The 26196-nt window shown below is 29.8% G+C and overlaps 1 protein-coding gene across 5 annotated transcripts; it reads right to left on the bottom strand.

Moving 5' to 3' along the window:
- Nucleotides 1-2092: 2092 nt before the first annotated feature.
- On the bottom strand, nucleotides 2093-25184 carry LOC121120380 (uncharacterized). 5 transcript variants are annotated; one of them, XM_040715241.2, is made up of 4 exons: nucleotides 25025-25184; nucleotides 24797-24965; nucleotides 3462-3692; nucleotides 2093-2824 (listed from the first exon to the last, which is right to left on the bottom strand). In XM_040715241.2, the coding sequence occupies exons 2-4, from the start codon at nucleotides 24933-24935 to the stop codon at nucleotides 2424-2426; spliced, it is 771 nt and encodes a 256-aa protein (XP_040571175.1). In that variant the 5' UTR covers nucleotides 24936-24965; nucleotides 25025-25184; the 3' UTR covers nucleotides 2093-2423. The 5 variants fall into 5 exon arrangements, 4 of the variants coding, with proteins under 4 accessions (XP_040571175.1, XP_040571174.1, XP_040571178.1 ...); XM_040715240.2 differs by lacking the exons at nucleotides 24797-24965; nucleotides 25025-25184 and adding exons at nucleotides 6947-7119; nucleotides 7177-7345; XM_040715244.2 differs by lacking the exons at nucleotides 2093-2824; nucleotides 3462-3692 and adding exons at nucleotides 17909-18449; nucleotides 18574-18969.
- Nucleotides 25185-26196: the final 1012 nt, after the last annotated feature.

Raw genomic sequence — 26196 nt, forward strand, 5'->3', positions numbered from 1 at the left:
GTGGTGGAAGTCAACCTCAATCGTACATGCTTTATGTTAAAACCTTGTATTTCTATTAACCTTGGTTGATATAAATTGTATTCAAATAGTTTTGTTATTTTAACCAAGAAGCTGTTATGTGTGCTATATAGATTATATCAAAACAAAAACTATACACTAAAAGATCTTATAAAAATTTCACATTTCAAAAATTTAAATATAAGCTCCACTCTACCAAGGTAATTTGAAATACAAGGTTGTCAATAACATACATTGGGCCAACCCTCCTTTTGAAATTATTGTACCCTACCGACTGCTGGTCAGCTTAATAAAAGAATTACTTTTGTGACGTAAAAGCGTATGTGAAAAATGCATATAATATTGATATAAATATTGTATTTGAATCGTATTCATAGTAATTAGATAATAATTATTATTAAAATGTCCTATACCTCTATTTATATAGTGACTTGTGATGGAGTCCTGCAATAAATCTCGGATCTGTGCAGTTGCTATTAGTGACTCACCGAATAAGGTGGTTTATCGGATTTCCCTAAGGATTACTCAAGGAGAAGGAGATTGTCATCGAAAGGGTTTTCATGGAAAGACACCCGGAATTTGTGAAATCATTTTGAGGAAAGCAATAAGAAGCTAATATCTCATTCATATTTTCTAAGGATGATAAAAGCAGTACTTGAAAAAATATTTAGTGAGGTCCAAAGTAAACTCATTGTCAGCGGGAAGAATCTGGTAGATCGAAGGAAGAGGATATTATTCAGGGACTGGTTCTCAAGTCTCTCTTCTTAAAAGGTTACAGATCCTACATTCAATTAAGTGACCTTCTTCTCGCTCCTTGTGTATCAACTATAAAAAGGCGGATTCGGAATTTTAATGCAATCTGTCAGTATCAAAACTGTGTTTCAATAATTTAAATCCTAAAGTAGTATTTTATATTTGAGCCATCTTATTTGATATAAATTATCGTTATAATTAATTATTATTAATGATACTTTAGCTTGAAATGTTTAAATTAAATATAATGTGATTTGCAACGATCCTCACCAGAATCCCTTTGACAAATCACTAGTAAGAAATATTCCATTTCTAATATTTTGCAACTGAATCATGGTATACATTTTCATACTTTTTAGTCATTACATCTTGAGACAGATTAACACCAAAATCGACCTAAGATCTCTGAGACCACAGTAAAAAATGGATAAAGCTACAGATACTTTTTTTAGTATTTCACAAGTTAAATTATAATAATATATGGTCAAGCTTGGAGCTATGTCTAGCTTATATATCCATGATGATGTTAACGTATAAGATATTCAATTTTAGAACTCTCACGATTTATAGTGCATCAGCGTGATACAATCCTCAACTCCTAAGCATTTACATAACCAACAATTCAGTTATCATTTCATGAAATATATTGAAAAAAATGAAGAAGCAGTACCTAACTTTTACATTAATAATAATTTATTTTGACTACACCTTTGTATATATTGACATTCCAATCAGTTCGTTCGATGTATAATATTGAACGCCTTTAGTTTAATATGTCTTAGCATTATTTTAATATATTGACATAAAAATCATTTAATATCTTTGCAGAATAAATTTGGCTCTCTATATCTAAACTTAAGTCTTTCACTAACAAATTCAACATTTTTAGAGATAGTATCTAAAAAGTAGTTAAGTTTGTTTAAAAATTGAAAAACATTTTGGTCTGAATTATTAAGATCAATTACTTTATAATTATATGTTAAACTCAATAGATAAATTTAAACGTATATCGACTGTGACATCACGCTCCATCGACAAAGGGAAAAAAGGAAAACACGTGGTGGATGACATGCATCAGTCCAAATATGCGTAATTGACATACATTATATTTCAAATTACCTTGCACACTACTACATATATCTACACATTAATGCTTAATATTAAAAAGCTAGTTTGATCTAAAACTTTTTGTATTTTATGTTATTTTTTTAAAGTTACGTAAAAAAAAGGAAATCATGAGCTTTATTCTCATAAAAACTTCAAAAATAGACAGTAATTAACAGTAATGTGAATGGATAATAGTTTCAATAAAAACTTTAAGTATCTTCTAGATTTTTATTTAAAATTTGAAAGCTATATATATTTGACTTGAATTATAACTAGACAAATATCAAGTATTTATACATGATTAATGTAGATTCAAGTTTGTTTTGATTAACTAACTCATTGCAGTCTTTTGGATTCTTCTTCTACACTAACTCTTCAGAACTCTTCTCTTCCTCAGTGATACTGTGTTCAATTTTTTTTTTTCGTCTCCTCCTTGATAGTAATTGGATTCATTTGTCACAAGTTCTTCACTGCTATCAATTGCATCTTTCGGATACTTGCTAAAACCTTCATTATCTTGATTAAATACCTCAGGGTGACCATTCTCAGGGGGGATCAAAGACATCATTTTGTTCATTGAAAGTTGACTCAGTTGCTTGATTATCATTTTTGAATTTTGAAATAGAGGAGTCATTCTTTTGAAAGTATTGAGTAGCAAAGGATATGAATTTTCCAATGAAAATTTCCTTTGATGAACAAAGATCCTGATTTTTTACGAGATCATACAAAAAATCTTTAAGTGATGCAGTTATATCCATACTATAGTCATTTTTTTGAAACTTTTTACATTGTGCACGAAATCTGTCTGATTCTTCGTTATCTTTAAATGAGCTTACAAGTTTTTTACCAATTTCAAGAAGTGTTTCTTTTGTCTTCTTAAGATAACTTTGAGGTTTTAACTTTTTTAAATCAGCATCTGTATTCTGATCATAATGTTTTGTGCTTCCTATAAAAAATACTTTAATAATTTACACAGAATACATGTAATAATTGGATATACTATTGCATAACGTTTAATTCAGATCTAAACTATGAAATAAATATAAATGTAACGTGTAGGCTTAGTTCTATAGCTTATGTTAGATGAAGACAGTAGCAATGAGGTCCACGCCTCCTACCTTGCAATAAATATTTGAGAGGAAGGTGAGTTAGAAAAAAAATCATAAAAAACAAGAATAAAATTTATTTCCTTTAAATTTTTTTTTCGAAAAAAACAAAATACGATTTTCTTTAAATATTAATATCAGTCGCCTAGGAGCGCCTAATCGAGAAAAGATCTGAACTTTTGTTATAAAAAACAATAAGTTCCAAAATATTCCGAATATATACTTTAATAAATTTATAGCGTAGAGCTAAAATTAAAACATGCCCTTAAACATTAAAGTCGTTCCACATCACCACTAGTTGAAAGTATTTAAAATTTTAATTTTTCAGCCCATTTTAAGATTAAACCTTTAAATTAATACCTAAACTGAAATATGATTAAGCAAATTTTGATAGAAGTTATTTAATCAGAACTCTTATTGCAATCCTCAAAAACATTCCTTTTTAAAGTATAGGACGGAGATAACAACTTTCCTTACGTCTTTCATCATCCATTTGATTGACGTCTAAAGTTCGATGATAACCAGGTCGATGATAAGAACCATGGTGTGATTTCTTCGCATGCAATCCCCCAAGAAGTTTTCCAGCCAATAGCTTAGCTCCAATTCCCAATATTAATGGTTTAGCAAGGTGAATGAATCGATATGATTTAGAACTATGATGGTTTGGTTTTTTTCTTGATGTATCAATTTCTTGGCCTTCCAAAATTTCTGCAAAATAATAGGAACAGTAATTGTTGGTTAGTTAGTTAAATTATGTTTTGATCTTTGATGATATGTTTTAAAGGCTCAATGGTGTATGTATGTATTGTAACTCAGTTAGATTTAATTAAAAAGAAATCTTACAAATTGATAAACTTTTAGATAAAGAAATTCTAATTCCCAAACTTTTGGTTATAATTATACAACAATAAAAGAAAAGCTAATGGACAAAATAATTAAAAACAATGATTTATTGTGTATTGATTATAATGATCTAATGTATAGTCAAAATTTTTATGAAATATGTAATCTAGATAACATTTAGATATTATCCATTTTATTAATACTTTCTAAAATTTTGTTTTTTTGAATATGTTTTGAAATGTCTCCTGGTTTTTATCATAAAATTCTGATGTAGAACATTCCATCATCTTTTGATCAGCCACTGAGTTTACTTTCTTCCTATCATCCCGTAAATTAATAAGATTTTGATTGAATCTAACTTTTTCGATGAATGGAGGCTTTAACAATGCGGGAGGAAAATATTTGAAGTTATGTAAAGTGTCTTTTGGAACAAATTGTAGCAATGATCTATACCAATAATATACTAGTATTCATTGTCCATAAATATTTGAAGTTTCTGCATCATGCACCTTATATTCAATAAGTTTTCCTTTCAATAAACCCAAACAAGTTGAGCAAAAGGCTTGGCAAGAGCAAAAAACATGACGTGTCTGAAGGATTGAGATTTTTTAATTGTTGCTGGATTTGAACTTTTTGAATTCTCTGTAATCACAAAAGATGTGCCTTTATAAGAAAAAAACCCCAATGGAATCAACATATTTCCTTACATCTCTTAGTGATAGGATACTCATCAATTATCGTAAATTATGTGTAATATTCTCACCATAATAAAATTTATTCAAAAGAGTCTTATTCAAATCTAACATTTCCAAGATTTCAATTCTTCGATTTTCATCCAAAGAAAGAAATAAATAGCAGGATTCTGAAATTGTGGACGAAAATTGAACTTTTGCAACGATATTTACGATTATATTATGTTAATCGATCTCTTTATTTTTAAAGATAATATTGCAATCCTCTTCCTCCTCGAAATTAGTACTCTCAATCTGAAGGCTCCTGAATCCATTATTGGTATCACTTATTAGAAATGTTTGTGAAACAGTTTCTAGATTTTTTATTTTTTTTAAGTATTTAAAAATTCAGACCATTCCCAGGTGAAACATCCTTGGAAGGAATCTTTATACCTTTATTCCATTATAAATGACCAAGGTAAAACGGTTGGAATTGATAATTTTATGGAGAAAAAGAGTTACATAAATTGTATAAAGTATCATCAGACTGATTAAGTAATGCATTAGATACGAAGAATAAACGGTTGTTGCAATTACAATAAATCGTCCAATATTAAATATGCGTTAATAGTAACAAAAAATCCCTGTACTTAAAACACTGACTTCCATTAATTTCCATTTAAAAGGACAATTTATATTATAATGTAAATACATATACATGTATACATGTATGTATATACAAACATAAAAAAACTGAACTAAAATACAAAAAACCTTTTCTAAATTTCTTTATTTAATCTACTAATATTTTGCTCATTTTAAAAGGTACACGTATTCCTTGGGTCTATTTCCATTTTTGCCTGAAACTATGATGATTATTTTTGTAACGAGTGTAAGATGATTTATGTCCTTTATATTTTCTTAATCCTTTTTCCTTATTAGACGAAATTTTGCGGACCAGACTATCAATTTCTTCAATTGTGGCGATATTTTCACTATTATATGGACAACTCTTGAGAGATGATTTTAGATCTTTTATTGAACTTGATATTTGTGTCAATGAAGAATGGAAAAAATTGCAGTTATCTCCTATCTGATTCTCTTTACCCATCATATCCTCACCCATGCGATATTTATTATCAGACGTAAATATTTTATTTATCTTGTTTGAAGGTCCATCAACACTTGGATGTTTTGATAAAAAATCTTCTGTCATGAGAGATGATCCAAGTCTATATACAAGTGGTTTCGCAATTTTAAGAAAGTTATTCCAGGTATTTGGACTTATATTACTATCTGCAGGTGGCCTTTTTTCTTTAGAGTTCCATTTTACCATGGCTTCACTCTCTATAAGAAAAATAAATTGCGAGTGTCTAAATTGCAAAAGTGAAAAATTATTATTTGAATTTGTTCTACGTTCTAAGGTATTTGAATATTTAGTTATGTGTAACTGATTAATTATGCACGAATCGGTATTGATCATTTGTTTGTGAACGACATAATACATATTATACACCACAAGTAATGTAATAATTTAGGTACATCAACTAAAATAACTTGAAGGACTGTTAAATAAGTTATTTATATTTACATAAATATATAAGTAGTTTACAACAGTTTATGTCTTTCAGGACATCTTAATATAATATAATAAGTGAAATTATGTTACTATATATGATTCACGACATTATTTTTATTCTATCTTTCAACCTTTCCTCCAAAATCATGAAAGGAAAAAAGGCTCAAAATCAGTAAATAATTAGTAACTTCTCCACAATTATTGGAATATTCTTAAATATATAGATAAATTTAGGGCTTAACAAGAGCTAATTCCATTTGAACCAACCAATGCTGAGGACATTAATAAGTACAATAGAAGTAGAAAAGTTGATAGTTAAAAAAAAACATATATTTAAACATTTTTATGTCTGTGGAATATCGTCGTGGATTATAAAGTCAATATTTATATCAAACTTGAACCTATTCTTCCAAAAACAAAATATATATATAAAAAAATTGCACTATTACGGATGAACTCACAGTCACATTTTGATGAAGTATTGCAATTTTAACCAATTTAAAGCAGCTGTTTTCTTACAAAAAGATCTTTGATCGGGGTAATACCAGGCAATAATTGAATGAAGAGTGTAGCCTTACCATAATCTTTCTAAAAAAACATTTTCCTTATTTTGTAGACGATATAAGTACGACAAATTAGTATAGAATAATCATTTTTCATCACATTTGAGACAGTCAATCATTTATAGTAGAGTTTGATAGCAGGAAGATTTATAAAAGGCCAAGAAGAAGACCTTCATTGAAATATTTTGAACTTATAGGGAGGAATGAATAGAACAAAAAATTTCAACAAGATGTAACCAGGGTATTGCCTTTAGACCGTCATCTTTTTATGCAAACATATAAATCTATGATTATATAATGATTTACCCTCTGAGGACGATGAAGTCATTGGGGAATCCTCTCCCTCTCTAAAAGACTCGGTATCATATCCCGCTGACATAAATTCATCCATGCCCTCGATGGATCCCCAAGTTAGGACAATGATTGCTAAAAGGCAGCACTTATTCATTTTGAAATTTAAGGAGTAAGCCCAGCAACAACTAGGAATGAACAATACTGATAAATTTATTTCTTCAAAAAAATGATTAATGTCTTACTTCAAATTCTTAATTCAAACGCAATGATTAATGTTTTTTTTATGATTTATATTATTTTTTCAAATTAAAAATCAAGGAATATCTTAAGGAGCTTTGTTGGGAAGGACCTCTTGGCTTTGACTTCTTCAAGCGTGGAGAAAGGAAATTTAGAGAGACATCCTTTATGAATATGTGCTACATAATTTAGTACTTAAGTCATTAGAAGTAATGAAATTATAGTTTTAAAAGATTTCCAGAGTTCTTATCTTACTTTTCACAAAAGAAATGCGCCGTATGAACTTTATCATTATTTTATAAAAGTCAATATAAGGGCTAAAATTATTCATCTGAGCTTCATTTGAATATAATTACAATTAAAGTTAATATCTAATTATGTATATACTAGAGGGAGTATCTGGCATTGTCAAGAGTAATTAGGTATTGACAAACAGAGAAACTATGCTCTATTAATATAGAAGTCTTACGAAGTTACTCAATACTTAGGTTTTTTCTCCTCATGAATGAATATAACAGCTTGAGAAAATAAAAAAAGATTGTTCAGGTGCCCAACAACAAAAAAACTCCCACAATAACAATGCTTAGTATTTACAAACCTTTTTATATTTACTCCCTTTTTCTTTTCCTTTTTAATATGACGTGAAGATTGATGACCAGGGACTCCACTAGAGCGCTCCCTGGCCGAGCTTTAGCTACACAAGATCGTTGTTTAACCTCATCTAAAGACACATAGGTTATTTTTTTTTTTTTTTTAAAACGGATATTTTAATGCTCTTTCCTTTTTGTATATGAGCTCCTTCTTAAAAATGAGTTCTTAACTCATATTTTATGCAACACTATACAATATTGACATAGCCGTATGTCAGTATTGCGCTTTTTCCGCATCAGCGGACTATAAAAAAAAAGAAATTCAAAGGACAACTCCAACCCAACCATGTAAATCCACCATTCCCATATGTAAATATAGATTAATTATGTCATAATTAATTATTAAAATCTATTATATATGACTTATGAACAGCTATTAATAGTACTCAGTCATTATAATATAATTACATACATATTTGAAGCACGTCGACCCAAAAGGAAACTAGAATATATTTTTTCTCAAAATTAAATATGGAATACATTTTCCAACAAATTATAGTTCATTTTAATGAACAAATGATTTTACTTAATCCTTTGGAGGCACCGCAAATTGTACTTAATGTAGCTAAAATTCAAATTAAAGATTAAAGCATCCAAAGTGACAGAGAATATAAATGAAGATGTCAAGACTTGTGCTAGCGATGATGACTACTGGTTCTCTGGGATTGTTGTTCATCATCAGATATATAAAATACAGAGTAGTTCAGTCTGTCACTGGGATATCTGACGAGTGAAGGGATCAAGAAAGGGAGCTTCCTCAAGTTTTTTAAAGTTACTCCCGCCCACACTATCTCCCTGGCCGTGGATGGTACTTCTAACATATCCGGTATCAAGCAAGGTCTCGTCACTAGGTGGAAGGAGCCTGTGTGTCTACATCCATTGCTGACGCCCAGTAGTCAAGGATCTTCTCTCAGATATAACCCTATTGAAAAATACAATGAGGACAGTGCAAATTTTATACAACTTCATTGAAGGGTCACCAAAGAGGTCGGCAATCTACAAGTCGGTGAAGATAACAAGTGAAGATGAGGACCTTGCAAAGATGATGACCCTGAAGAACTACTCTGCCACCCGCTGGAGTCTCCGCTACAATGCTATACACGTTGTATCTTTAGGGATGATCAGAATCATGAAAACCCTCATTATAATGAGAAAAGATAAAAATACATTCTCTAGTTCAACAGCAACTTCTTCGCTCGACAGCATCTTTAATCATGATTTTTTTTTCGTCATTGAATTGTTGAAAACACTCCAAAGACACACATCTTGCTTGTCAGGTGAATTTCAAGGCAGAAAAGTTGACTAACAATGGCCCGAAAACAAATCAATCAATGATATTGTATCGGAGCTTGAGAGCAGATTTGCCACCTATGATACAGGCATCACAATGGATCTCATTGCAATGGTCAATGACAATGAGGTGGAGACAGTTCGATTGATAATATAACCAAAAGGAACGAAAGCGGGTTATTATCATTGGAAAAGGTACAGTATTGGGCGTAACGCGTTACTCTAAGACATTACATTAGGCAGTAACTGAGTAATGTAAATCACTACTGTAATATTACTACAGTTACTGAGTCCGGTAACGCACATTATAATCCGAGCTGTCTCACAGGCGAGGTGTTTAAGAAGAAACATTCAGACGCAACAGCCGTAAATAATGAGGAGAAGAAGACTGTTTTAAATCAACACAAGAAGAAGATTATTTGGTTTGGAGATTTTAAGATGGCAAGAACGAAGGATAATTCAATATTTTTTAAGTGGTTATACTCGCATTGTTTTCAATTTATCAGAGAAAACTTATTACTCTACACAGAAGATAATACTGTAAAGAAACGTATTACTTTCAAATGCAAGTAACTAGTAATATGAAATATATTACATTTTGAAAGTAACTTGCCCAACGCTGAAAAGGTATGACATAGAATTACAGTCGACAATACGCATGTCGGGTATAAAAAGTTCGAAACCATTGCCGATGGTAGACCGAACAGATTCGCCATATGAAAAGTGTTAGAAAGTGAGAATGAAGTGGAAGTGTGCCAAAGAATGGGATAAGGGTTATGTCAGATAGGACCTTCCGAAGATATTGTGTGTGATAATGGGATGAAGTTTAGGTCAAAATGTTTTGTATTGCCTGAGCGAATGGAGAGTCAACATTCTATTTGAAAGTGTCTTAAACCCTCAGGTTGCGGAATTGTGGAGAAGAATCAAGGAACAATTAACTCAATAACTGCAAGAACTCGAAAGTCGATCAATTAGTGTGTGTATTGGTGCAACGTCTCCCAAGATCGAAGACCTCTTATATGAAGGAATATACACTCGTAAATGACTCCCTGGGTGTATGGAAAAATGGGAGGATTGGGTTGTTACAACTCTCAAATGCCACTTAAATTTTGCTGTTCACAGGGTCCCTCGGCATGTTAGAGACCTGAAGAGAACGAAGGATTGTGGACCCTGACTGTCTCGTAACATCAAAAGAAAGTTTTGTAAATCGTAGTCACAGGAGAACGTTAAGAACAAGAAGGAGGCGTGAAAGATTTAGAAACTTTGTAATTGTTATGAAAATCATGGGTGAATGTTGCTCCGAGGGTACGAGCTCCCCTGAGAATGTAAAAAAAACGAAAATCAACATGTTACCCTTGACAATTTTAAAAATGTTTTGGAGGAGAGCAGCTTAGCTGTCATGATGTTTCTCAAGATTACTCTACGTCCGCACACACGAATGTTCCATCAAGTTTGGTATGTAATAAAAAAAGAAGTTCACTCCTATGGAATTAAATAATAATGAGAACATCTGAGGAATGGAAAATTAATTCTTCAGATTAAAAATTTAAAAAAACGGGGAGCTAAAAAAAACAACGGATTTTCATCCCTAAAAATAATATGATATTGAAAAAAAAAACGGTTTTTTGTATTTGCTATCTGAATATATGTTTTTTTATTTTCCAAGGCTGTTAGCATTATTCTTATACTCTTGAAGAGAGAACATATAACTTTTAAGTATAAAATAATCACTAGTGCTTAAAAGACGAAAAGAAACACTGAGGATTTGTTGTGGAATTATAACTGTAAGTCCTAGTTGGATTCAGAGTAGAATTGAAGATCGATGTGGGAGTAATTCCTACTTGTGTCATTGCCGGATACGGAGTAGGGTTTGGGTTTATTTCCTTCACCCTTAAGCTGCTCTCAGGTAATTTAATGAAACGTCATGACGGTTATGCACTTATTCTCCCAAACATTCTTCAAATTATCATAGTGACCAGGTTAATTTTCGGTTTCATTTTTCAACATACAAGTAAATAATTTTTATCTATATAAATATATGCTTTAGTTGAGTATAAGGAGTTCAGTAGATAAGTTGTTTCTGAATTCTTTATTGTAAGAAAACGAGAAACAAGTTACAGGATTTAAGGAAATTTAAGGACAATATACTTAAAAATATCAAGTAGTTATTAATTTTTTGTCTTTTACATATTTGATAATATATCAATAATTATATAATTTTTATTCTACCCTCTAAAAGAAAATCAATCGTGAAATATGGCAAAAATTCCTATCTTATTCTAACTTTTTTACCCACAATTATCACATTGAATTTCAAAACGCAGAACAATATATTCCTTTTTTTCCAAAAAATTGTCTTGAATTGTTGTCATAATAATTAAAATCATGTACGAATTCTTAACTTGGTTAGGGTTATTAACACAATTTATAATTGCATGTCTTCCTCCATTTAGTAAGTAATATGAAGCTCACAACTCATTCACGGTCTTCGTCAATAACCAAGAGTTAAAGACAAAAAAAGTTTTTTTATCAACATCCTTGGCCTTTTGCTTTATTATTTTTATTTACTAAATTGTTGATTTATCGCATTCAAACGATGATTTTCTGGTATTACAGGCAGAATAATATATGTCCGATAAACTATTAGAGATTGCATTCAAATTTCTTCGGGCAAATATATCCAACATATTTTTATTTAAGCTATGATCATTCATGGAGTCCATATTATTAAGAATATCATTCAAACAAAATTCTGGATTTATCTATTTTGTACTCTTCACCAATATTGGAAGTTTTTATAAAATCATAATTGTTCATATTCATAATTTGGAAAGTATGCACTCTGCAGTGAACACAAAGTTGCTCACCAGGAACTAAACAAATTTCTTCTGACCAAAGAAATTTAGCAAATTTAAGATTAATCTCTCAAACAGAGGCTAAAATAGAATGTTACATTAGTTAAAAAAATATAGGTATACTTATTGATATTAATTTTTCTAAATTTCCTTGATGTACCGAAAAGATTGCAACAAAGCATGAGGAGGGATAAGGCTTAATTTTTTGTAGAGTTTTAAAGTTAAAAGAAAAAAGAAATTTTTTAAAAAGAATCCCTCAAAGGGATAATTTTTGGCTGATAAAAACGGAAGTTCCTTGATTGGGGGGGAGTACAACTCACCCTGTGCAGACCCCTTTGAATATAAATAGGTGATTATGACATATTGTTGGATTTCAATTAACTATTGAAAGCCCAGATCTCCAAAATATAGTTAAACTATTTTCTGCTGATTATATTAAAGAAAATTTAAATGATAAATAACCTCATAACTACATGACTTAGCCATAATGATATAGTATGTATATTTAATAATTGATTTTTGATAAGTTAGAGACAAATAAATTGAATTGTTGATCAATGTAATTGATTTCAAAAACTTAATTGATACCTAGTTACATTATCCAGTTTAATTTAAAATTACGTCATACAAAATATTCGAGAGGTTGCTGAATGTTAGTTTAAAACTTCCGAAAAATACAGACACATTGCAAATATTACTCATCTATTACATTTTAAATACTAATTAAACAAAAATTAATGCAATCGAAAATTTCATGTATTAAAGTCTATGAACTGTAATTTCTAGTGATACCCCACACCAATTTTTACACCAAGGGAGACTGATACTATCAACGTTTAAATAAAGGGATTAAGTATCCGGATCAGGTTTACGTTAATACTTAATATATGATTCTTAAACAATTTATTTAAAATAAGAATAAAATTATACTAATTCATATATATTTTAATTCATTTAAACCATTTATTATTATATTTAATCTTATAGTGTAGGGGTAAAGTCAAGTTTCTGTTGCTTTGTAAAAAAAAAAAAAAAATCAGAAATATTAATTACTTTGACTAAAATTGGGTATAATTTTCATAAAGAAGTATGTCATGGACATTATCAATTAAGCAACAACGAATATCGCTCAATCTTTATTTTTGTCACGGCCTTTCATAATGCCAAATTTTGCAAAATCGTAAATCGTAGAAATAAATCGGAAATATTACACTAGCTAAGAGAAAATTAAACACATCAGTCTAAAGGATACTATTTCAGGTAAAAACGATAAATTTTTAAGTACATGGCTCCAAACATTTTTATATAATATCCATTTTTATGACAGATGGTATTTTTTTTCAGACGTCAATAAAATTAGGGAGTAGGGCTAATATATATATATTTTTAATGTCCCTGTTCAATAAATAGTTTAAATTAGGTATCAATTCAAAGATGATTAAATTGCCAATAAGATAATACGTAAATGAAGCATGTAGGTCTTTCTTATAATTATATATGGTTACCTAAAGCCAGGCATTTATCAAAAAGTGTGAATTTGATTCCCGTTTCTCAGTTGGTACATCTTTTTTAAACGGTCATTGCACAAAAGTTATGAAAGAAACAATTAAACAAACAGTTTTATTTTAAAATCCTGGCCACTATCTATTAATTTAACATATATAATGGTCTTTTAAATGTACATTGAAGATTCTATAGGTCTACAAAATTGGAATTTCAAAAAATTTGCCACGCAAAAACAGTCATTTTTTGGCAAAATTAGTCACAAATTCAAATTTCTTGGCTAAACGACATAAAATACAGGATTGAAACTAAAAAATAATAATTTATACACATAGAAATGACTTATTAAACAATTCAATGCTTATTTTATACCCTAAATATTATTTTTCAAACTTTTGGCAATGAAACAGGAGTCAAATCTCTAACCATGTCATACACATATTTCATGACTCAATGAAGAAACAGAAAACATTTATAAGTATTAATCTCGCCGATAAGAAACTATTTCGTAGTTTAACCAAATAAAGCAAGGAGCTTTGTTTCCTAATGTAAATTTCCATAGAGGAAAAACTACCAGTTCCTACAAACCTTTTGAATCTAAGTTCTTCTTCAACATCATAAAATGTGACATTTCTGTGTTTCCAAGTTCGCATATTAGAGATATTGTCAACAGATGAAGAACATATCGGGGAAATACAACTGGTGATAATATGTTTGATCAATAGAATAATGACATCTTATAATTGAATAAAATATAGTTGAACGTCATTAGAGATCATCTGGCTAAAAACAAAATCCTAACAACATCAAATTTTGCTCATACTTATAATCTAACTAGCACGAGTATCTGGCATTGCTCGAAGTTATTAAGAGGTGATAAACTTTGTTTTATATAGTCCCATTTTTTTAGAATTATTATTACACCAATAATAAACTTTGCTTCACTACATTTTTATTACACGCTGAGCATTAGCCACAAACACGTGCTACATTGTTACTTCTTACATCAAAAATGACTTTACGACAAACATCTAGATAAACTTTGCTTATGTAAATATAATGATATGCCATCTTTGAGAGGCTATTCTCTGAAGCATTATATTTATATAAAAAACACATTCATATTAAAGAAAAAATTCTAAGCAACGATACCTTTGCTTCATTTTTTTGAATTTTAAATAAAATTTGTGAAATTTTGTGTTGTAAGAATAGTTTTTTTTTTTTCTTATGGATCAAAAATAGCTAGAAATAGAAATCTCCGTTTTTCTCTATTCCTTCCATTTTTTTCAGAATCATTCCTTGCGATAACCTCAATTAGGTATGAACAATACATAGAATAACATATGATATTAAAAAGTTGATTTTATCTAAAACTTTTTGTATTTTATGTTTTTTTAAAGTTTTTTGATATAAAAATAAAGGCTAAAATTATAAAAAATTTCAAATAATTGTTAGCAGTAATGTGAATTTATTATTTCTTCAATAAAGATTTTAAATACACTCATTGGTATCCAGAGATGGAGATCGAGAGAAAAGTAAGGAATTAATATACAAATTATAAGATTGCATTAGTTATTAACTTTGAAATTCTTCATTCTATTTCTTGATTCTTAGAGGTTAAAAATATTAAATAAAAAGTAAACGTTGTCCGTTTTTTATTAAGTTTCCCATAATATGTATATTTATTTCTACGACTTTTTCTTTATATATTGGAATTGGAAGATGATGGCATCTGGAAGAGTAAATTATTCCTTCGACTTTGCTGATAATCGCTTCTACTTAGAAAGTATATGGAGAATTGGGACTGGTTCCTGTGAATCAGTCAACTTCTGTTGTCCTGTCTTTCATGCTTACTTCTATTTTAGACTGCAGAGTTATATTACTAGCCTTACTTTAAGAAAGTAATAAGTATTTCCTAGATTTTTTTTTTTTTCAAATTGTGAAAGTTTTTTAAAACTAATTGCTATAAGTATAACGTAAGAGCCCATAGAGAGTAAAACTATTTATAAATAAAATTGATGACTACTCAAAAATTTATAATTAGAATAAATAGTTATCAGATTGAAAAAGTTATATGTATTTGACTTTAATTACAACTAGATAAACATCAAGTATTCATAAATTATTAACATAGACTTAAGTCTGTTTTGATTAACCAACTCATTGCAGTATTTTGGATTCTTCTGCTAGACTAACTCTTCTCTTCCTCAGTGATACTGTGTTCAATTTTTTTTACGTCTCCTCCTTGATAGTATTCGGATTCATTTATCATAAGCTCTACATTGCTATCGATTCCGATACTTACTAAAACCTTCTTAATCTTTATTTAAGTCTTCAGGGTGACTATTCTCAGTGAGATCATAGACATCCTTTCGTTGATTTAAAGTTGACTCAGCTGTTTGTGTTGTGTCTTGACGAGTTGTGAAGTTGGAATTAGAGAAGTCATTCTTTTGAAGTATGGAGTAGCAAAGGATATGCATTTTTCAATAAAAATTTCCTTTGATGAACAAAAATCATGATTTTCTCAGAGATCTTGCAAAAAAATCTATAAGTGATACAGTTATTTCATTAGTATAGTCATTTTTATTTTTTTTAAACTTTTCATATTGCAATGAAATCTATCTTTTTCTTTGTTATCTTTAAATGAGCTTATTGTTTTTTTACCAATTTCAAGAATTTTATATTTTGAACTTTGAGGATAACTTTGATAAGTGGCTAAATTATAGAAAAAATAACTATAATAAAAACAAGAAGTAAAATTTATTTTCTCTTAATTTTTTAAGAGAAAAACAAATTTAAAATCAGTCGCCTAGAGGCGCCTAATGGAAAGAAGATCTGAAATCAAGATCCCACTTCCTCCAATCAAGAAGAAACTTTTTTTCAATAGACTTTAGTAAATTTGTAACACCTGTTTAACTCTTGCCACATCATCACTGGTTGAAAGGATTTAAAGGAGGGATGTACCGATACCAAATTTTCAACCAATTTCGATTCCATCGTTATGGACGATTCCGATACTGATTCCTTATTATGTATAAAGGAATTTCATAAATATATCTCTCATAATTACTTGTTAATAAGTTTAAATTTTTATAACTCTCCGTGCTCGGAGTCAATTACTGGTTAGCTCATATTAGGGAATTTGACGTTCCTCCTTTGTTACATATTTAAATATCACCCCTGGGCCTTTGATCTAATTTCAACTGCGACACTAATAAAAAAAATACTTATAACACTGACAATAGGTTATTTTCTATTATTTCACTGGTTCGGCTGAGATCAAATGGTATTGAACTGTCTCTAGTTCCTGACTGAGTTTTATATAGTAGCCTTAGAAATTGAAATATAGAAACCATATTTTCTGAGTCAAGTTCGAGTCAACAGTATCCATCCCGGACTCTTGAATTTTCAATGGCCCCAGGATTTGTACTGATGACTCGAACTTGATTCAGAAAATATGGAATCGACTTCAGTACTGTTATAAACAATTTTATTTAACAAACATACAAAAAAGAAATATTTAGTGATAAAGTTACTTAATGGCTTTAGAGTAAACCGCTTAACCCAACGTCTACATTTACGGACTTTTTGAAAGAATCATAATTCTAATTAAATTTATGGGGCACTAAAAATGTGGTTATTATTAAATTGTTACTTTAAAGTAAATTTAATGTACAAACTTGCAGATTTTTATAATTATTGTGTGTACTTCCTCCCCCCTCCCCCCCCCCTTTCTTTTCTTTTTTTGAATTTGTCTGAACAATATAGATATTTTATTGGTTTGTAATCGTAATTTTGCCTCGAAAAATGAGCTCTAATAAGACATATTATCCAGATAAATTATTATGCATAGGTAATGGTGGAATCGGCAGTAATGAGCCAATTCCGATACTTTAAAAAAGGTCAGTTCTTGCCAATTACGATGTATCGGTACACCCCTAATTTAAAGTTTTAATTTTTAAGCCTATTTTAGGATCAGACCTCTAAATTAATACCTAAATTAAAATAAAAGTAATCCCTGTTAAGCACATAGTTTTGATAGAAGTTATTTAATCAGAACTCTTATTGCAATCTCCTAAAACATTCGTTTTTAAAATATACTGAGATAACAACTTTCCCTACGTCTTTCATAATCTATTTGATTAGCACCTAAGGTTTGATGATAACCAAGTTTTTTATACAAGTTATGAGAAGAACCATGGTGTGATTTGCCATTGTTGGTAATTTAGTTTAATAATTTTTTGACCTTTGATGATACGTTTTAAAGGCTCAATGGTGAATGTATGTATTGTAACTCAGTTTGTTTGAATTATATTTTTTTAAGAAGAAACTTTCCAAATCGATGAACTTTTAGATACAGAAAATATAATGAAATTATGATTCCCATACTTCTGGTTATAACTATATACAATAGAAGAAAAGCTAATGAGACAAGATAATTAAAAACAATGATTTATTATGTATTGATTACAATGATCAAATGTGTGGTTACAATTAGTATGAAATATGTAATCCAAATAACATTTAGATATTATCCAATTTATTAATATTTTCTAAGATTTTGTTGATTTTGGATATGTTTTCAAATGTCTTCTGGTTTTTATCATAAAACTCTGATGTAGAACATTCCTTCATCTTTTGATCAGCAACGGATTGTACTTTTTTCATTTCACTCTGTAAATTAACAAGATTTTGATTGAATCCAAGTTTTTCCATGAATGGAGGGCATGCCACTGCAGAAGGAAGAGCTTTGAAGTTATGTAAAGCGTCTTTTGGGAGAAATTGTCTCAATGATCTATATGTATTTGGATGCTTGCCTTCATGTCCACGCCTTTGTTTTCCAACAAATTTTGTTTTCAATAACCCCAACAATTTGACTCCTATAAGCAGAGCAAAAGGCTTGGCAAGAGCGAGAAACTTTAGGTGTCTGTAGGATTGAGATTTCTTAATTGCTGCTGGAGTTGAGCTTTTTTGAATTCTCTGTAATCATAAAAAATATGGCTTTATCAGAAAAAAAAGAACCAAGGGAATCAACATATTTCCTTAGAACTCTGAATGATATTATGTTCAATCAATTATCGTTATTTATGTGTAACATTCTCACCGTCATAAAAATCATTTAGAAAAGTCTCAGTCAAATTTAACATTTCCAAGATTTCTATTCTTCGATTTTCATCCAAAGAAAGAAAGACATTGCAGGCTTCCGAACTTGTGGATGCAAATTGAACTTTTGCAACAATATTTACGATTGTATTAGATATTTTATCGATCTCTTTATTTTTAAGGATAATATCGCAATCCTCTTCCTCCTCTAAATTAGAATTCTCGATTTGAAGACTCCGGAATCCATTATTAGTAACACTAATAGGGCCAACTCTTTCTGAAGCAGTTTCTAAGATTGGTTTTTTCAAAGTATTTAAAAATTCAGACCATTCTTCAGAAGACACATCTTTGGGAGGAATCTTTTCATCTTCATTCCATTCAAAATCCCCCAGTTCCCCTAGTTCATGGAGAAAAAGAGTTAGATGAATTGTATAAAGTATCATCAAACTAATTAAATAATGCATTAAATACGAATAATAACATGTACCTCCATTAAACATGGTCCTTTTAGACTAACTAAACGGTTGTAACAATTACAATAAATCGTGCACTATTAATTATAGTTTAATAATAACAAAAATTCCCTGTACTTGTATGTATTATAAATGCATAAATATGCATGTTTATATGTTGTGTACATGTTGTACAATGTATATCCAAGTACAACATTGATCTTTTTAATTACCAACTATTCGTTGATATTATAATTTTATTTTGATTTATTAAAATTACTTGTTTATTATGTATTTATGAGTAATATAACTGTGGGAATTTGAATTTCATAATGTACCATAGAATAGTTATATTTTAGTAATTTTTATAAAAATAGTCAAAAATTAGAACACTTATAGGTCGATAATTCACGGAGTATCCAATTATTGAAATATCTTTATCCCAAGTACACTAAATCCTTCATTTAAAATTATGCTGATTATTTTTTTGGTTGCAATTAGTACAATTTTCTTACACAAGTTGCATCTTGTACACTTCTTAAACCTTAAAAACCTCTTTTAAATTTCTTTATCTAATCTACTAATATTTTTCTCATTTTAAAAGATACGCGTTTCTCTGGGGTGTAATTCCTTCTTCGCCTTGAACTATGATAATAATTTTTGTAAAGAGTGGAAGATGATTTATGTCTTATATATTTTGTCGATCCTTTTTCCATATTAGACGAAATTTTGTGGACCAGACTATCAATTTCTTCGATTGTGGCAATATGTTCCCTATTATATGGACAACTCTTGAAAGATGATTTTAGAACTTTTATTGAACTTAATATTTAGGTCAATGAAGATTGGAAAATATTGCAGTGATTTCCTATCTCGCTATCCTTATCCATCATATTCTCAACCAGGAAATATTTATTATTTGCTATAAACGTATGTTCAAGCTCGTTTGAAGGTCCGTGATGAGTTGGATGTTTTGTAAAAAATAATTGTTCTGTCATGAGAGATGATCCAAGTCTATATACATGTGGTTTGGCAATCTTATGAAAGTTATTCTAGGTCTTAGGACTGATATCTGTAGGTGGCATGTTCCTTTAGTCTTCCATTTTACCATGGCTTCACTATCTATAAGAAAAATAAATTGCGAGTGTCTAAATTGCGAAAGGGAAAAATCATTATTTGATTTTTTCCTAAGTTTTAAAGTATTTGAATATTTAGATATGTATATCTGATCAATTACGCATGAATCAGTATTGATTAGTTGTTTGTGAACCACATAATACATATTATACACCACAAGTAATTTAATAATTTAGGTACATCAACTAAAATAACTTTAAGAACTGTTAAATAAGTTATTTATATTTACATATATACATAAGTATTTTAGACATTTGTTTTGATTTTTAAACTCAATTTTATGTATTTCAGTTCATTTAGAATTAATTTAATACGTTAACTGATTTTTTGGATAGACAAGGGAACAATTAGAAGGGGAAATTTTGTAGTGGAGCTTTAGCAAATAAACTACCAAATAAGCAACATTTTCATAATATAATTTACGATTTTAATGTCAATTTCATGACGTCATTATCACCGTATATAACAAAAATCAACGATCTCTTTTTCAGGATAAAGTACCTCAGACTTCTTTTTTTTGCCCTAATTCTTAAAGAATATGGAGGTCTTTCCGTCTTCAATCAATGAAGATCGGTCTAAGCAAATGAAACCATAACCAAATTTAAGATGAATCTTTCCATTTAGTTAATAAATTTTGATATATTTAAATTTTATGACTATAGCTCATGTATAATATACATGTTCTGGTAATACTTAATTTTTTACATTATTATAGTTACATATGAGACATCTAGTCTCTTATTGTATTCAATTCAAACAATAGTGTCTTTACATTGACAAAATCGATATGACTATTTTATCGCTAGTTGATAAATGCAAATGATAGTTTTGTAAATCCTCTATAGTAACTATAGAGAAAAATCTATAAAAAAAGAAAATAATATTTCAGATAAACTAATCACTAAAATACATTATCTATTTTGTTGTCAGCTGTCGATTACCTCCTTTCGCTTGATACGTGATGACTATTTCATAATGTATTCTTTTTATTAATTAAATAGTGTAATAATTTATTCAATACTTATGCTCCGTTTCTAAAAGAACATAAATACAATTTCTTGTTGATCCCTCTTTGTTTATTTTATATTTATTTTTTGGTCATTTTATCATTTATATTATTAAGAAATTTTGGCTACCCTATATAAAAATCAATTTATAGCTAAACCTTTAATAGTACTGAAGCGTATTTAGAAATTACAAAGGTTCTTCTTTCCTTCCTTCTTCCCCTCCTCTTATTATTAATATCATTTAATATGTGTATATGTAAAGTACTGTTCCATCTTAATAGTATAAATAGCTGTAACTCTCATACATTTATCCGAGTAGTGTCGAGAAACAATGATGTCTATAATATATGTACTTGTTTCTATATAACTTCTTCTAGTCTCATTCCTCCCCGCATTCTCTTTGTTCCTATATGTCGTCCTGGATTCCTGATATTGAATAGTTTGTGTTTTTCAACCTCGTCAACAAACAACAATAACTAAGCAATATTATGATACAATATCGAATAAAATACTATATATATTTTAATATTACGAAATGTACTGGATAGGGAAGCAAAACGTGGATTTTTAATTATCATTCTTATAAAAAAGGTTTAGTGATTATTTTTCCATATTTTGTTTCCGCTGGTCTTTTTACATAAACAAATTATACTAATCATTTAGTCATTTCATCATCATGAGCGAGAAAAAAGCTAAAAGGCAGCACATCTCAGATCTCCTAGATGCTGGAGTTGATTTGATGAAGATTACAGACATTGTTAAGTATTCTAGAGCCTTGTTTTTAAAGTGGAGAAGATGAAAAAGAAAGGAAAAATACCTCTCCAGGATGTCAGGAAGTGGAGAGCGTAATTTCAAGAGGTATAAAATGTTCTTTTTAAATTTGGATAAGAATATAAAGAAGGATAAATCACAACTTGGGAATTGCTTCTTTCACAAAGACCCAACCCAATATTCTGACAGGGCTTGAAAACAATGAGGCTAAAGAGATGCAAGAAAATCCTCACATTGATCTAGGCAAATGCGTCAATTTTGCAACCACCTGGGAAAGAAGAGGTCCAAGGGGTTTACCGCACCAAATAGCCGCCCAAACAATGGTCCTCGGCGTTGTAGGCTCTGATGGCCTCTTTCAAAGGCTGGACAGAAAATCCGCCAGGAGGCCTACTTTAAGGTGCTTATGTACACCATCTTACCATGGCTGAAGACTAACTACACGGGAGATAACTACGTGTGGACTAAGGACGGTACCCCTCTTACAAGTCAGCCGAAAGTTATGTGCAGATAACATGGTTCGATTCTGGTCCAAAGTGATATGGCCCTTTCTTCACCGGATTTGAACCCACTGGACTTTTCTATATGGGGCAATTTGGAGTGTAAAACCTACAGGGCCACACACCCATATGTGGACTCAGTGAAGTCCTCCTTAGTGGCTGCATGGTACAACTTGTCCGAGGAGTTTATCATCAACTCCTACATGGCCTTCAGGCGACGTGGAAAGGTTGTCATTGATAATGAAGGTGGCCATATTGAGTGAAAAAAGTTTTGCAAAAACCTTGTCTACATGTTTTGTGAGTATTATTATTTTGCCTATTATTTAAAATATGAAATTATTGATGAATTTCGAAATCCATCTCTCGAGTCCACGCTTTGCTGCCCTTTATATGTGTAATTCATTTTAAAAATGTTGTAGAAATAATATGACAGTGATAGAATAGAAGTACGTAAGAGATATAAAGCAGGTTGTATGATTGACCTATTTGGCTAACTATTAGATGATTTTGGGCCTTTTTTCTGTTTCTTTTTGTTGTAAAGATTGCGTCATACAATAAAGGTAACAACGTGTAATAGCAACACAGATTATAATTTTGAAAATATTATAGATATTTTAATATATATTAGTACCGAGCAGTGTCAAATCGGTTTAAAAAAACTATAAAGACTGCAGTCCTATCAGTCCTAGAACAGGTTCTTATCAGTTTTTTACGGAAACTACAACAGCTGAAATTATGTAGTTACTTCCAATCAAGGTTAATAGAAATACAAAGTTATACCATAACGCGTGTACGACTGATGTTTGACTTCCATCACGCTTTTAATATTGACATCATAGTATATGAGTGGTGCCATATCTGTTTTTCTTGCCCAGCAGTCGGTACGATACATTAAATTGAAAACTCCAGCAATAGTGACGTCATAGACTATAAGTGGCTGCGTGTTTTGTCAAAATCTACTTGTCTTGCCCAAAAGATTGAAAATTCTAGCAAGGCTGATTACATGATGGTATAACCTTGTATTCCTATTAACCTTGCTTTTAATTACGTCATTAGATTTACTGATGTTTCATTATAATTCGGAACCTTTTTCAAATAGAAAAGATACCTTAAATTAAAAGTAGGAGGTGTGTCACTAGAACGTATAATAATATGTAATATGTCTTTTTTTCTTCTTTTTTTCATTTAAATTAGTTTTGAGACTACGAACCTCAACTCATACTTCATAAAAAAATAACATATGCCCAAAAAATACTATGAACACATTATTGCAAAATATAAAAAATAGCACCCCAGCTATGTTTCAAAATTAACCTCGCCAATTTTTTCGAAGACTTTAACCTACTCATATTTCATATGTGTGCATAAAAATTAGAGCGGAACCTCTATAGGATGGATGATCTTCTTATAACTTGAAAAGTTATAAAATTCCGACTTTTCTTTTGAAATTTTTTGAAAAAGCTCATATTAGCTAGTCTTCTGTTTTTTTTCGTTTTATCAACTGTTAATAATTATTTAGATAATATTAATTAACTATTATGTACCTTGAATTGATAGTTTTATTAAAAGAAGTATCAATGACAGAGTATGAATTGTTATAAATTATAAAGGAAGGTCAATGATAGATATAAATTGATATCAAAATCCAAATCCTATATAATACCTTTTTTGAGTTAATTATATTTTAAATCATACAAGAGTCAACCTATGAAAGTTAATGAAAACAGCAGAAAGGAATGTTGAGAACACTAATAAGTAGAATACATAGTATAAAGATCGACAACTGACAAAAAAAGTATGATGTACATTTTTATGTAAGTGGAATATCGTCATGGATTATAAAGCCAATATTTATACCGAACTTGAACCTATTCTTCCAAAAACAAAGTATGTACATAGTTAAATTGCATAGTTATGGTTGAACTCACATTCACATTTTGATGAAGTATTAGGGTTTAACCGCTCAAAATGATAGGATTAAAATCCCAGAAATCCTCCCTTAACCAATTTAACGCAACTCTTTGAAGGGATTAGTGCACAGCAATAAATCTATGATGAGTCAAAACTTACCATAATCTCTATAATAAACATTTTCCAAAGTTTTTAGACGATGTAAGTACGAGTAATTAGTATGAAATAATCCGGTTTCATCATATTTGAGACAACCAATCGTTTGTCGTATATTTTGATTGTAGGAAGACATATTGAAGGCCAAGAAGGAGACCTTCACCGAAATTTTGGGAGGAATGAATAAAACAAGAATTTCCAACAAGATGGAACAAGGATTTTACCTAACTATCCTTTTAGGGCCCTAATATTTTTTATGACACATACAAATCAATGATTTTATAATGATTTACCTTCTAAGGACGATGGGTAATCTTCTTCCTCTCTAAAATTCCCTTCATCATATTTTGATGGCATAAATTCATCCTCCATACATTCAATGGATCTCGAAGTAAGGACAATGATTGAAAAAAGAAGGCTGCACTTATTCATTTTAAATTTACGGAGTTGGCCCAACCACAGCTAGGAATGAACAATACTGATAAATTTATTTCTTCAAAAACGAATAATTAAGGTCTTACTTCAAATTTTAAATTCAAACGTAATGATCAATGTTTTCTAGGATTTATATTGTTATTTTAAATTGCAAATCAAAAAATATATTACTGAGCTTTGCTAGAAAGGACCTTGTGGCTCGGACTCCTTCAAAAGTTGAGAAGCGAATATTACAAAGAAATCCTTTATAAATAGGCGATGAACAATTTAGTACTTAAGTTATTAGAGGTAATAAAATTAAATTTAAAAGATTTACAGGTTCTCATCTCACTTTTCACAAGAGAAAAACGCTTTATGAATTATATCATTATTTGATAAAAGTCAATATAAGGACTAAAATTATTCCTCTAAGATTCAGTTGAATTTTATTATACAGGAGCGATAGTACCCGGCATTGCCCGGTGTTATTAAGTCTCGACAAACATAAAAATGTTGCTGTAATAATATATTAAAATAACACCCCAATAAATCATTCGTGTTACCTTCCGTTTTTCATGAGCACACTCACACAATACTTAGACATTCTCTCCTCAAGAATAAAAAAATAATAGTAACAGATTGAGAAAAAAAATGTAATATGATTCTATGAGTCAGGGAGTAGTCAACCTTTATTTTTTTTAAATTTTATTTAAAATACTTCTTTTTTTATATAAGATGAGTTGAACTAAACGTTTACGAGATTTCATTAATTTTTTGCAATGGTCACTCTATATTATACTGCCTTTTTTAGCTCTATACTATATTGGTATATGAATCAAGTATCACTATACCCAGTCACGTCTTTTCATATATAAATTACTTTTTACTCGTTAGACGGCTCTTAAGTCTAATCAGTCTTACTTTTAAAGACTTTTTCATGACAATTATATATATATATATATTTATTATCATATCTGATGGTCACATAATAAATTCCATAATGTCCCTAATAGAACCAAGGGCGTCTGCAGGGGGTAGACTGGAGGGGCTGTACCCCCCCCAATTAAGGAATTTTCGTTTTTTTACTAGAAAGTTTATTATTTGAGTTTTTATTTCAAAAAATTTTATCCTTGAAATTTAATTTTTTAATTTTTTTTTGATAACACCTTTGAATTTTTGATTCTTTTTACAAAAAGAGTTGAAGTATTAAAAATACCAAATTTATAGAGATAGATATACTTAATGTGCATTATATGTACAATGTATATATATTTATGCT

The sequence above is a fragment of the Lepeophtheirus salmonis genome, chromosome 6 (genome assembly GCF_016086655.4).
Source record: "Lepeophtheirus salmonis chromosome 6, UVic_Lsal_1.4, whole genome shotgun sequence".
Taxonomy (NCBI): Eukaryota; Metazoa; Arthropoda; class Copepoda; order Siphonostomatoida; family Caligidae; genus Lepeophtheirus; species Lepeophtheirus salmonis.

Excerpts from the sequence above, each read along its gene's own strand:
- LOC121120380 (XM_040715240.2), bottom strand. The coding sequence starts at position 7,088 with ATGAATAAGTGCTGCCTTTTAGCAATCATTGTCCTAACTTGGGGATCC. Across the intron at positions 3,693-6,946 it reads GACTTCATCGTCCTCAGAGG|AAATTTTGGAAGGCCAAGAA; the intron begins GTAAATCATTAT and ends ATTATTTTGCAG. Across the intron at positions 2,825-3,461 it reads TCAAATGGATGATGAAAGAC|GAAGCACAAAACATTATGAT; the intron begins GTAAGGAAAGTT and ends TATTTTTTATAG.